Source organism: Dipodomys ordii, unplaced genomic scaffold (assembly GCF_000151885.1).
Source record: "Dipodomys ordii isolate 6190 unplaced genomic scaffold, Dord_2.0 Scaffold18, whole genome shotgun sequence".
Lineage (NCBI taxonomy): Eukaryota > Metazoa > Chordata > Mammalia > Rodentia > Heteromyidae > Dipodomys > Dipodomys ordii.
The window spans coordinates 5,255,143-5,270,311 of NW_012267234.1; the positions used below are offsets into that span (position 1 = coordinate 5,255,143).

At 39.0% G+C, this 15,169-nt stretch overlaps 1 protein-coding gene across 1 annotated transcript in view; it reads right to left on the reverse strand.

Moving 5' to 3' along the window:
• The window catches only part of Cdh11 (cadherin 11, type 2, OB-cadherin (osteoblast)), a 78,278-nt gene that overhangs the window by 2,052 nt on the left and 61,057 nt on the right, over positions 1 to 15,169 (reverse strand). Inside the window, exon 11 of the mRNA XM_013012972.1 lies at positions 1,292 to 1,543. Coding sequence (XP_012868426.1) covers positions 1,292 to 1,543 — 252 coding nt within the window. The remainder of the gene's footprint in view (positions 1 to 1,291; positions 1,544 to 15,169) is intronic.

The following is a 15,169-nucleotide window of genomic DNA, read 5'->3' on the forward strand; positions in this document are numbered from 1 at the left end:
GGCTTCTACAATGTTTTATTAGCAGGCTCTCCCCCACACACTCAACAAGACTGAAGAAATGTTTCTGGAGGAAATTGGCCAATAGACTAAGAAAGAGCATCTCTAAACACATCACTCTGAGAGGCACGTGTCAGAGAACACACTTGCGGTAGACGTCCTGTGGTTCCCAGAACTTTTTAACCTTCTTCCCTTAGACAGTGCTTTCCATTTTCAGTATTTCCTGGGATTCCCACCACACCTGCCACCAGGCTGTTGGTCACTGTGTCATGCACCCCACCTACCTTGCTCAGTTTTCACCATAACCTTTTATTTGTACTTTACGTTGTACCTCTCTCCCATCAGTTATTCATATTTTCCTATTATCTTCAATGTCCATCTACATTTACCAGCTGGAAAACTCTTCTTTTGTGCAATAATTCCCAAATGTCTCAAACTTCAGTGTGTGTCAAGGACTTTTCCTCAGTGCTCCCGCTATCCCTCTTCATATTCTTATCACAGCAGCCCACATGTGTCTCTGTTACATTTGTTCTTTTTCTTAACAGGCTATGGACTCATCCCCCCAAGGAAGTCTTGTTTAGTTTTCTTTATCCTTCAAATATGAACATAGGGTAGGACTTGATCCCCAGGTAACACTCGATAACTATTTTTCTTAACTGAACTCACTGGTGCTTGCCTATGGAGTTGTCCCTATTAATTCATCCAATGAAGAACAAAATAACTTGGACAAAAGCCTCCAATCTAGTTGTGATTTTTGAGGTCCAGTAATGGCAGAGGCAAATAGCGTCCATGCAATACTGTTATTGCAAAGTGTACGTCCGTACACTTTGATAGAAGTAGAGAAGAGGGACTCCAACCTCCACTGGCAAGTGCAAAACATATTCACAAGTATCCCCTCAGCCGGGGCACGCACCCACACATTGTGTATGATTATGAGAGAAAGGCCAAAGTTCAGATTGAGTCAATTGATATTTTTCTCTGCTCCTTCCTCTCCTTCCGTTAGCTTTTCCTTCCTCTTGTGAGACAAACCCTCACCCATGCACCAGTTCTCAGCCTCCAGTATTCCTTCACCTGCAAAACCTTCTCTGATGTCCTCCATGACTTCTGATAGACACACCCACGGTGTCTGAGAATTTCTCAGGAATGCCAATGTTGCTTGGGAAATTACACCATAAAAGCCAAGGGACTTGGGCAGGCCCTATAGTTTTCCTAGTAAACTGAAATGTACTGCACACCGTGTGGCCCCAAGAAGTAGCCTGTGGTGAAGAAATGATATTTCCAGGAAACTCCTTACCCAGCAGAATGACGATGCAGGCAAGGATGGCAATGAGCGCCCCTGTGCTCAGGCCGGCGTTCAGAATGTAGGCCTCAGCATTGCAGGAGAGCAGAGCCCCATTCACATCGCATCCACAGACCTTGATTGTAAGGGTGTTGGTGCTGCTCATGGGGGGGATGCCACCATCACTGATCACGATGGGCAGGAGGTACAAATCTTGCTTCTGCCTACTGAACCCTCCCCGCCGTGCATATACCCCTGCTGTGTTATCTGTTAAAACAGAAGGACAAAAGGTATAATCGCATGGATCAAGACCACTGGAAGCACAGTTACATCAAGCTGGCGAGGTTTGAGGACATGTGTCACCTCACAAGGGCTCAGTATTAAGAACCTCTTTTTTTTTTCCTTTTTCTTTTTTTTTTTAATTGTGAAAATACCGTACAGAGGGGTTACAATTACATGGGCAAGATAATGAGTACATTTCTTATCAAGCATTGTAGCCTCTTCCTTTGTTTCCCCTTCCCATCCCTTCCCATCTCCCACTCCCGGCCCCCCTCCCCCAAAGTTGTAAAGTTCCTTTTTTGGACATAACGTCTTGTACATCTCATTGTTGCAATGTGTCCACCTGTATCCCTATTTAAACAATTTGTTTTTTCCCTTCCCCTCTACAAATTATACCAACATCAAATACATTGAAAACAGGGGTTATACCATGGGGGAGGGACATACAAAGCAACAAAGAAATCATCTTGCAAATACGTTAGAAACAATAGCAAGAAAGCAAAAAACATTTGAGTCCTTATCTTGGTCTTCATTTCACCTAACATCAACATATCTGACCATTTCTGCTTGTCTCAGACATATACTAGTGATTGCAAATAAGGGAAACCATGGGACCTATGTTTCTTTGGGCCTGGCTTACTTCACTTAATACAATTTTTCCAAGTCTTTCATTTCCTAACAAATGGGGCAATGTCATTTTTTCTGATGGAGACATAGACTTCCACTCTTTTCTAATGCTTAGAGTTCATTGTGGTAAGCTTCATTCTATACGATCCTATGCAATTAGTCATTGGGCTATTGTGATCCCCTGCTAGTTATTACAAATAAGGGAAACCATGAAATCTATATTTCTTTGGATTTGTCTTGCTTTGCTTAATATAATTTTTTTCCAGGTCTTTCCATTTCCTTTCCAATTCCACTCTTTCTGATGGAAGCATAGAACTCCATTGTGTGTGTGTGTGTTTGTGTGTGTGTGTGTGTGTGTGTGTATACCACATCTTCTTGATCCATTCATCTACTGAGGGATATCTGGGTTGGTTCCATATCTTAGCTATGGTAAGTAATATTTTCTTTCTCTTTTAGTTTTCTGTATACTTTGCCTTGTTTATACATGTATCTGATCCATGGAAGGGACAGGGAATCACAGAAACAGCAGGACAAAGGATGATCAAATGCAACAATGATGAACTAAACACTAAACACTATGTTGGAAATGAATTTTACAACCTGGGGGCAGGGTGTGGGGGGTGGTAAGCAAGAGAAAGTGAGGGAGGGGCAACAGGGTTTAACAAGAAATATATTCATTAACTTACTTATGTAATCCTCCTGTTCATCACCTTTACAATATAAAAGCAAATCTTAGCAAAACGAAGATAAATAAATAAAGCAAAAAACCAAGGGCTCAGTAGCTATGTGCATATGATCATCTAAAATGATGCTTATCAAAATGAACTCCAAGGAATGGAAACAAAAGGTTTTCTATTTTACTTTTTGAGATTATTTCCTCCCTCTCCACTTGAGTTTTTCTCCTTTTGTTGCTATTTTCAATTTCTGTAATTTTGGTCTTTTTGGGGGGGGGGTTGGTCGTGGGGCTTGAAATCCGGCTGGGCACTGTCCCTCACAGCTCTTTCGCTCCAGACTAGCACTCTACCACTTGAGCCACAGCGCCACTTCTGTTTTTCTGGTGGTTAATTGGAGATAAGAGTCGCATGGACTTTCCTGCTGGGGCTGGATTTGAACCGAGATCCTCTGATTTCAGCTTCCTGAGTAGTAGGATTACAGGCATGAGCCACCGACGCCCAGCTAACTTTTGTATGTAAGTTTAACTGACTTGGGAAGGGGAAGGGAAGCACAGAAATGGTAGGACAAAGGGTGAATGAATTCAGCAGTGATATTCATAAGACACTATGTTGCAAATGAACTTTACAACTTTGGGTGGGGAGGGGAACTGGGAGAAAATGAGGGAGAGGGTGACACTCTTAGCAAGAAATATAATCAATACCTGACTTATGTAACTATAACCCCTCTGTACCTCACCTTTACAATAAAAATTTTAAAGCACAAAAATAAAGCTATCTAAATTAAACAATAACAACAACCAGAATCTTTCCTACTTCTTCTGTAATCTAAGTATCCACAGAGGCCACTGTCATTTAGTATGCCAGTATCACAGAACAATCTCTACATTTGGGGAATAAACCAGCAACTGGCTCTTTCTCAGTTAGTTGGTACCAAATCCCTTCACTGGCAAGCAAACCACACCATATTCTCTTTAGATGTTGCTCCTTTCACCAAACCCCACTCAGGAGGGGTTTGCTGTACTTTATATGTTAATAGAGCATATAAGTGGATATTTAAGTCAGCATGAGGACAAACTTTTTTTTTAATAAGCTTTTTTCCCCCTACTGACAATTATTCTACCTTGGCATGTCTTTTGCCAATTTTTCAACATTTTTCTTTTTGAAGAAATTGCAAGTCAACCCTCAAATTTTAATTATATCATGAACTCATTCATAAATCCCAAAGGAAATTATCTTCAATGAAGAAGTACTTGAGACCAGGAGCCAGTGGCTCAGGCTTGTAATCCTAGCTATTCAGGTGGCTGTGATCTGAGAATCAAGGTTCAAAGTCAGCCAGGGCAGAAAAGTCCTTATAAGTCTCTTATCTCCAATTAACCACTCAAAAACTGGAAGTGGTAATATGGCTCAAGTGGTAGAGCACTAGCCTTGAGCATAAAGAAGCTCCAGGACAGTGGCCAGGCCCTGAGTTCAAGCCCCATGACCAACACACACACACACACACACGAAAAACCTTGCAGCAGAATCATTTTTTTAACCTAAATATCATGGGCCACACTATTAAGCCTGTCCAACCCTTGCTTAAAACAATCTTATTTTCTTTGCTTCTCACATAACACAACCCAGCCCTACACAGTGGGCCATGAAGTGTTCTCGTTGGCTAAATTTGCACTTGCCTTCCAGGTTTACATCCTTCCTCTTCTTACATGACCTGGCTCGGCCTGACATAGATAATGCACTTCTGTTCCCCGAGCACACGATGCTTTTCCACCCTTGACTTCCATTCTCCTTTCTACAACTCTCTTGTTCCCCAAAGCCATTCCTTTTATCCTGACTGCTGAACTTCTCAAGGCTCAAAATTGAATTCTGAAGACATGTCCTCAGGAAGGCCTCCCTGGACCCCCCCCCCATCATCCATCTCCTCTACAACTCCTACAGAAATAAGTGGCGTAATAGTCTGTCATGATTTGTTGACATAACCACTCTGACCTCAATAAGACCGTGAACTTCTGGAGAAGAGGGAATTTATCTGATTCATCTCAGGCTGTCCAACACTAGCCACACAGCAGACATTTAATAAATATTTGTGTAACATATGGTTGTAACTGCTTTCTGCGAAAAGTTTAACCCAAAGTCCAGATGTTGGCCTTCCTGTACTTCTCAATCACTTGTAAACTATACCTCCAAAATGTTTCTTCATCATATTTTCTCTACTGGGAAAACAGATTGTTTTCCAGTATGCACTTTTCCAGAAGAAGAACATCGGTATTATAAGACAGAAGAAAATTAAAATATGTCTCATTAAGTTTACACACACATACACACACATGCCCACACTGAACCTCTGGTATGGTCTGCATTTTGTGGGTTAAGGAATGGTCATTTGTAGCAAAATAAATATGGCAACCTATATAAAAGCCCAATAATTGGCACGCTTTAACTAGGTTGCTAATACCATTAATTTACTCTGTAATAGGGAAAAATATTTTGCCACCCAAAATTACTTTTATTTAGCTTAAAGAAGTGTGTTTTTATACTCTGTAAGGTCCTTGTATGACAGATTCATTTTCATTTAGGGATAAGCAGATGTAAAAGGAAGAAGTATGCATTCACTGGTTTTGATGTATACTTATAATGATAGATTCTCAAGACTTTCCCTGCCAACAGCTCAATCAAAACAACGCAGAACAGCTCTCTTGTCAACATTTTCTCCATTTTTCATGATTGGCATATTTTGCTTTTATCACAAGAGAAAAATTATATATACTATGGCAAACAGAGAGAAGGAGCAAATTAGTCAATTAAAATTTTAGTCACCTGACTGTTCTTTTCTGTTTTAGGTGATTCTACTTTCTCACACAATTACATTTGCTGGCCTCTAATAAATTATTCAGAGATATTCATCTGCTTTTCATACTTTGGTGTTCAAATATAAGTTCCATAAATCAAATGTTACAATATTTATCCCATTTTAATTACCTGAAATGTCATTAATGCCATCATGACTAAAAATGAATATTAAAAATTTAAGAAGATAAGCAAATTAATTAAATTGCTTGGTCAAATATAACTCTGATAGAGATGAAACTTGCAGAAGATCATTCATTCAGCTTACATATTGGATCTGGCCTTGTTTGAGGAAATATGAACAGAGTATTTTTGTTTTTATACACTTGTAGATACCATAAATTAAAAAGGAATCTCAATGAGCCCAAGAGAGGTTGCACCTCCCAAATACAACAGACAAATATACACGTGGAAGTGATGAAACAAGATGAAGGAAAACTTGGATCTGAGCACACCAGCATTTAAATGGAAGATGTTTCATCTTCTTGACAATTGAGCCTTCTAAGATACACTAAAACACTTACACAAACACTCGCCAAAGTACTCAGCTGACTGAACCATTTACAGTCTCTGAGTGACACGTCAGTAGATTCTCAAAAACCTTCTTTAAACCTCTCTTCAAATACAACAGGCTTTGCATACAGATTTGAAGATCAATTCAAGATATGGGGAAGAAATGGATTAAGGGGCTCTTCCAGAGATAACAATTGTATACGTTAAAATGAGTCCTTTCTTTTTCCCATCTGGAGTCTAGCTGACTAAATTTTGAAACCAGGAGTTCTGTTTATATGCAGCATACCTAATGAGTTGTCTCTGGGACTAAATAACATGGCATGAGGCAGTAATTGTCTCTATGCTCTGCTTCCCGAGGTCTGGGAGGAATCCTTTAACAGGAACTTATCTAACGTTGAAACTCGGTGAAGGGTGAATATGATAGCTAGAAGCCTTCTCTACCACTTTGAACTTGACACTTGGGTGAAGTACATTGTCTGCATCGATAGAATATTTTTTTCCTTTAAATCAAAGCTTTCTCGGCACCAGTAAGCTTTGACCAAGAAGGACAATTCTGGGCATTGGCATCAAGGGTCTTTCCTGTGATACACCCTGAACCCAGATCAATACTGGCGCATATGATCAGAAACATGAGGGGAAAAAAAAATCTAAGCACACATATCGAACAGACTAACAAGAGAACAAAGTGCTTTCCTTGGAACTAGTTGTATATCTAAAGTCTGACCATGAGTTCTCTTTCATCTAAATTATCAAATAGTTGGCCACCTGGTCTGTCTTTGAGAGAGTCTTCTTAGTCTGGATTTTGCATAACTGAAATTTTGTGAGCAAAAGCATAAAAGAGGCACTGAGCACTGGTGGCTCATGACTATAATCTTAGCTACTCAGGTGGCTGAGATCTGAGGATCATGGTTAGAAACCAGCCTGGGCAGGAAAGTCTGTGAGACTTTTATCTCCAATTAACCATAAGAAACTGATCTGTGGATCAGAGTGGTTAAGTGCTAGCCTGGAGGAAAAGAGCCCAGGGACAGCACCCAAGCCCTAAATATAAGACCCATCTCCACCTGCCCTCCCCCAAAAGAAGAGAATTTTAAAAAGAGGTTTATTGAAGACACATTCTGTTGACACAAAATGTTAGATTGAGCTCTGCGTTAGTTAGCCCCACGGTGTTATAAGACAACCAGAGAAAGACAAATATTAAATCAACTTAAGTATTTCCCTTATGAGATTTCTCAGACCCTTTCCTTGTCTATAAAAGCCTGTGAGAAACAGGCCACTCAGTCTGGAGAGTCAAATGATATAGGTTTGTACTGTGGATTTCTTACCTATGAGTTGTCTGACTTCTGATATATTAAGTCAATATCTTGACTTTCTACATTCTCATTTATGCAGCTTGTTTATGTATATTTTTAGGGTTAAATGGATTTCTGTTCAAAAAAATGCTCAGCACACTGCCAGACAGTTGTTACTGTTCAGCAAATATTCTTTGCTGGAAGCTCTCCTCCTTGAGCAAGAGACTAATGAGGAAGAGAAAGGTATTGGCAAGGAAACTAAAGCAAATTCTTGGAAATGTCACCACTGTTTTGAATGTGATTCCTGACTCCCCAGAAGTTCTCAGCATCCAAGGTAAGAAAGTTCTTCACACTCTTCCCTCCCGAGCAACATACTTCTCACAGTCAGAAACTGTTTCCAAGCCCCTTAGTCACTTCTTGTTTTAATCTTCATTCCTGATCTTTTCAACCTGGCACACAGACCTACCACCATTTCCGTTCTTTCCCCTATTAGGCAAAAATGTACAAACAATGCCGTTGATGGCAGGTAAATGGGATGTATAAATTGTAGTGCTTCTATGAATGGAACAGTAAATTCAGGTTTCAAATATTTCGTCTCTAACCTGCACTCCAAATCACCTGCTGTTTTTAATCTGTGCACAGTGTCATTACACTGATAAAACATGAAGGTTCTTCACAATAATGGTCTTCGGGGCACCAGTTTGGGAATGCAAATGGAATGCTGATGGTGATGATGGAGAGCAATGAAAGGGATGCGCAAAATCGGGTGCTAAAAGGGAAAAAAGGGGAGGAGAAATAGCCCCTGCTAGGCTAATAGTACCCCTCCCCTACGACCAACATGGTATTTGCCTAAAAGGACAAACTGTTAACAGGGGAAAATGAGCAATACATAATCACAGCTCCTGCATGTTAAAATGCTGGATAAAAGGAAGCACTATAGCAAGTAACTAGAATATTCTGCCGCACGGTGATGTCTGGATAGATGCTTGGCCTCCCTCCTGTGCTGAGGGAGCTGTTCTAGTACGTACTATCTGCAGTGATGTACCATCGTCACAGACTCCAAAGCAACAAGTCAACCAACCATGTGCTCACACTGCCAAACTTTTCTTTTATATATGGCTGGTTATCTCGGTGTTTTGTTACACTAACAGAAAAACGATTGACACAACACTACTAAAATTGCCTGTGCTTTCCCACTGTATATAATTTTGCTGGATGTATTTTTGGAACCCCTGGGAGTCCATACTCTATGCCTTCTATTCTGTGTTAAAGACCCACTCTTCAGATATTTTCCAGAAAAAAAATAAATAGGAGGGCTGGGAAGGTGGCTCAGTGGTAGAGCGCTTGCCTTGCATGCCTGAGGCCCTGGGTTCGATTCCTCAGCACCACATAAGCAAAAAGAAAAAAAGCCGGAAGTGGCGCTGTGGCTCAAGTAGTAGAGCACTAGCCTTGAGATGAAGAGTTCAGGCCCTATGACCGGACCCCAAAAAAAAAAAATAGATAGGAAAACTAAAGAATGCTTTGTTTCTGATAACCCTGGCTCTAAATGTGTAAGAACCATCAATAGTCAAGGTCAAATAAAACAGGTGAGATGATCCCTGAGGTTTTATAAAGCTTCTCTTTCACAATATTTAAGATAAACTTTTTTAAAAAAATTATCATAAAGGAATTTATTTAAAGACCCTAAGTTTTTGCTTCCCTGTTCAAATGACAAAACAACAATCCTTCTTGCCTTCTTTCTTTTTCAGTATTGGAATCTGAACTGACGGCTTGCATGTGGTAGGTTGGCACTCTATCATTTGAGCTTCACCTCCGGCCTTGCTTTTTGCTGGTATTTTTGGAGATGAAATCTAGCCAACTTATCTGCCGGGCTCATCTCAAACCATTATCCTCCAGATCTCAGTCCTCCAGTGGCTAGGATTACAGGCTTAAGCCACTGGCCCCTCTCTTGTCTTGTCATCTTTTTAAGACAGAGTCCCACGGTCCAAACCCCTGGGTTCAAGCCGGCCTCGTGCCTCAGATGCGCATGTAGCAGAGATTCCAGATACACACCACTGTGGCTAGTCTCCCTGTGATCTCATAAGCCCCCAATGTCAGTTGCATTGTCTCCCTGCAAACCTGCAGCCACGGAGTTCTAGGATCCTGAGATTATTATAGTTGTGCCTTCGACATCTAGTATTTTGGCACCTCTATGCATCAGAAGAGCAGTTCAATTCACAGACTTGTCGTGAGGTAACCACCAATACTGTTCAACACAACTGTATTAGGATTAATGACATGTAAAATATTTAACTATTACTATGAATACTGTTCCCCTTTTAGAGAGGAAGATCAAGGCCAAGCAGTTAATCTTTTAATCTCATTCTTTTACATTTTTCTCAAGCGATCTTTGTTAAAACTAAGAGATGAAAGTTGAAATGAAAAGCATGAGTCTTAATATTGGGACATTTCAATATAATGACTATATTCAATATCATATATAGGCCTATGTTTCAGTGTAATCATATATAACAATAATACCAGAGACAGGATTAAAAACTGTATGATTATTTTTCTATTATAAGATACTCAAACTAATAAATAAAAATTTCTGAAAGAGGAATTGATTCAATAGGAAATAGGATCAAGATTCTGCATAGAAATAGGATTTTCAATATTTTTTTGGTTGGTCATGGTGCTTGAACTCTGGGCCTGGGCATTGTCCCTCAGCTCTTCAGCTCAAGGCAAGCACTCTACCACTTGAGCCACAGCACCACTTTCTGATTTTCAATATTTTAGTTCTTAATTTGATCTACCAATTCAGGATGAATGCAATAAAATTTCCCAATATATTCATCAAGCACTTGGAAAAGAATTCTAAATACCAAAAAAAAAGTTCTAAATACATGGAGATACAGAGAAGCCAAAATTGATAACGTAGTAATAACATAAAAATAACATGGAACAGACACCTAACAAGTTTCGTCCTATATATTTATGATACCATTAAGGAAAAATGCAGTACTAGCAATAGAGTAAATGAGAAGAAAAGAAAGAAGAGAAAGTCTAAGAAAATGCTGATCATGCATAATGTAAAAAGACAATAAAGATGGTGTTCTATGAATATTTCATAAGTAATATTTAGGAAATGGCTGACAAATGGGAGTTTGCATGATTTACAAAGAAAACAAATTGGTTACAGTATACAAATATTTAAAGAAGGAAAGACTAGATAATTCTGAGAGCAATTTGGGTGAGGCAAGTTGATGTCCTTTTATACAGTATGAGATCAGAGAAAAACTGGCATGAAAAGTGCCCTGAGTTTACTTAAGAGTGCAACATAATCTGGATTGAACAATCTCTAAAGCATTGGGAAATGTATGCAAGGTATGTTATGATATGACAGCATCATTAATGCATAAAGAAATTTATAAAATCAATTATTAACTGATAAGCATATAGTTTAAGAAAGGTACAAAAATATAAATAGCAACTGGGTACTGGTAGCTTGTTGCTGTAATCCTAGCTTCTTGGGACACTGAGATCTGAGGATCCCAGTTTGAAGACAAGTCGGGCAGGAAAACGACCAGAAGACTCTTATCTCCAATTAACCACTAGAAAACTGGAAGTGAACATGTGGCTCAAAGTGAAAAAGCTTGGGGACACTGCCCAGTCCCTGAATTCAAGCCCCATGGTTGACTAAATAAATAAATAATACAAATAGTCATTTCAAGAAAGTAAAATGAGAAATGAGCAATCCTCACTGACAATTAGCTTTTACTAATGACTAAAGGAACTGGAATTCTAATATACTACTATATTTCACACTTATCAGATATCATTTGACATTGGTTTATATATTAGAAAATGGATAAAACTTACTTTGATAAAGATATTATAAATTGGTGTACAATTTCCAATAGACAGTGTGTCCATTATGTATCATAGGCTTTTTATCTAATGTTTCCACTCTAGGAATCTGTCCTAAAGGACTAACTGGGTATCTGGCAAAAGGGGATGAAACCGAAGCACTTCCAAACAAGGTCAGCCAATGGCATAGAGTGTAAGTTAGGAAGAGTGTAAGTTGGAAAGAACTACACCAATAAATGCGTGCAGGAAAAAATATATCATATATTAAGTCAGAACAAAAGGGCATGCATTTTACATTCACATCTCTTGAAAGATAGTATATGGAAAAAAATGTTTAGAAGGTATACAAATTGCAGTGATTATTTCTTGGTAATACATTATCGTTATTTTAATCATTTAAAATCTTATTTCTGCTTATTTGTGTTTTGTAATTTTCCCACTAAGAATATGTATTAATAATGCAATAGAAGAAAATTATAAAGTTAGCTGCAAATATATTTTACTGTGATTATTATGGCTGTGATTAAGCTCGAAATTGAAGTCATTTATCCTATTCTGTTTGGAAAGACAAGACTTTTCCCATGATTACCAGACTGATGAGTTGGATTGTAGAATTTTCCTATCAATAAAGACTGAAAAGTATTCACTAGGAGGGATATGTAATTTATCTTTTGCTTATAACATGTTATATGAACAGGGCAGGACCCTCCAAACAGTTACTTAGAGGTAATGTGACCTTGGAAAAGTCACTGCTTCTTTTCTAATGTCTCATGTTCCTACCTCATTTAAAATTGGAATACAAATATACAGCATGCCTACCTTAACAGCGATTTAAAGAACCAGGTTAAACAAGAGCTCTGAAAGATTTTATAAACCAGTAAACAGTGAATAGATGAGAGTGCTTTTTGTATCCTTTATACATTTATTGTATCTGCAGATATGTCACATTCTAATATTTCAAAGCGAATGCATCTCAAAACCTGAGTGGACCAAAAAGCACCATTCTTGGTATTAACAAATAGCCCGAGATAGGATTCAATGTTGAAGAGCTATCCGCTGGCCTACTCTTTTACTGCCTGCTGAGTTACCTTTGAAGTTGTAGCTGTAGAATGGGAAAAAATACAAGTAAATAAAAGGCTAATGTGTATGAAGATGGCTATCCCTCTTATATTTCTAAAGACGCCGAATGCTTGGACCGAGTTTAGGCAAGCACAATAGTGATTATTTACATGGAATTATGGGAGTAAACACTCGTGAAGAAAGTCACTTGATGCTTTTACTCAGCATGATAGAAACCATTAACTCATGTTTTCTATGGAAAACTGTCTCAGCCGAGAAATTTGGTAACCCAGTAGGCTATTAATAGGATGCAGAATGTGATTACTCCTTTTGGATTACTTCAATATGTAATTACTTTTAGAAGCTAGTATTAAAAAAACTCTATTAAATGATAATTATGGAACTGTATTTGCTTTAAAGTTCTGTGATAGTTCTAAACATGAGAGTTGGGTTTTTTTTTGCAACTGTTTGTAGTTAGTGAAGTAATTTCTTGCCAAGCACTAGCAATTCTCTGCAAAGAAAAAAAATGTAACTGAACAGTCTCCTATAGGAGAGAGTAAAGGAGATAAATTATGTGGTGGATTGGTTCATCAATGGAAGTATAATCATGAAAATAGAGGTAGCATCCGCAAACTGTTGTGACAAGACAAAATACTTATAACACCTACAGAACAACATGTCTTAGCATCATGTTTCTGGAGGTTAATGATGACTACACATGACTATACACAGAAAAGAAGGTGGATCAGTTAATAAAGCCACAGGTGTCTGGTGTGAGAGGTTATCTCAGGATAATCAGTGATCTTGCTAGGAACAAAGACAGAAAAGGGACATTAAATATAATTCAGAAATTACATCAAGAGATAGATAAAAGTTTGCGTACAAATATTTGCAAAAAGAGATGATGAAAAGAGGAGTGGCATTTGAGATGCCCAGAGACTTCAGACAACAGAGCAAATCCTCTCATTATTGAAAAAGCCAGGCACATAGTGACATATATTCCTCTAGATAGTTTATCATCAGAGAACAGATATGAGCCTAGGCTTGAGCCACATGGCAGAGAGAAAACATAGTGTGAAACAGAAATTAAGATGAGAAGATGGAAGGTGCTCAGAGGGGAGGCAGGGGTCCTGATGAACTGAAATACAGATGTGAATGTATCTTAGAAAACCTTATGAAGTCTCTGTGTGTGCTACCCTTTTCAACTCAGCCTGGCACAGTCCCCAAATGCTCACCCACGTGGCAGAGTATTGGGAGATCCTAGATCACAAGAAATTTTGTATTACAGAGGTGTGACAGGAGAGGTATGCATACTGTGGGGTAAGAGCTACCATTCACCTTCGTCATTTACAGAGTTTCCTCTTGAAGGGGATGACCTATTCACATTAACCCATGCCAAGGGGTAAAAGAAAAATCCTAGCTAAAATACAAAATTAAAGAAGGCTGAATGACATTTCCATTATAAAGGATAGGGATCATTTACAAAATAATTTATAGAGCTCCTTTAACATGCATATTCCTACTCATAACTTTCTTCATATCCTGGCTCTTATGAACAAGTTCCCCGTAGAAAGCAAGGCTCTAGGAGACAAAAATCTTTGTCAAATACGTACGGCATTTTAGCTGGAAGTCTCATTGGATGGATGCTTGATTTGTAAGACAATGCATTACACGTTCTAGCCAGTTCAGGAAATAATGAAGTGTGTCAAAAACACATTCTCATCAAAAGCAAACATCATAGGGAGCCCTGCTCCGATTTCATGGGCAGCCACAGTGAAGTTAAGGCTGTAACACTGAGCCTCTCAATGTCTGGCTCTCCCGCAGAGGGATTTGGGGTAGGTTAATCAATGGTTCTGTGCCTCCTGTTCTTCCTCCATAAAATGGAAACAGCAACAATACTAATAATGTTTACCTATGTTGTTAAGGAAAGTAAGTGAACATAATGGGGAAGGATGTTGGTGTGAATGCTTGGAGCATAGCTACTGGAGATATGGTATTGATGACAGTCCTAGCTATGATGGAGAAAGTAGTAATCTTTATACTGCTTTTGATCCTATGAGCCTATTCTTAGTCACTGGAAAGACAGTATAGTAAACCTGCAATCCTGGGCAGGGCTAGCATGGGACTAATGAAAACCATCTGTACTCTGAACTTTCCGTTTTCAAGCTCAGCATTTCTCATTGGTCTGTATTTTCACAGTCTTCTATCATCATTAGTATATATGGCCAGTTTTCACCAAGGAAAAGTACTTAGAGCCAAACTGTGGCTGACAGTCAAAAGGCTAATTCTTTGTCCCTGGCTCTGGCTCTGCCACCAACATTGCCAGGGAGCTACATCATTCCAGGCTTACACATACACAGGCACACACACACACACACACACACGCACACACACGCACACACACACACACACACACACACGCACACACACACGCACACGCACGCAATCCACTTCCAATAATCTGCAAGTCTAGAGCCTTCTTCATAATAAAGTAAGAGGTGGAAATCACATTAAATTTTTCCACAGTTACAATGGATGTCACATGATTCTTTTCATGTCCTTCAGCCATTAAATCTGCACCCACCTTTAGGTCTGAATCTCTGCATCCAATCATACTGCATTACAACTATACTGGGAAAGAAAGGCCTGTGCTCAAAAGATTATATTCCCTTACAAAGTTCAGCTAATCTCTCTTACTGCTTTACTCGATATCAATATTCATAAAGCCATGCTTCCCCCTCAAGGGTTTATCAAGCTCT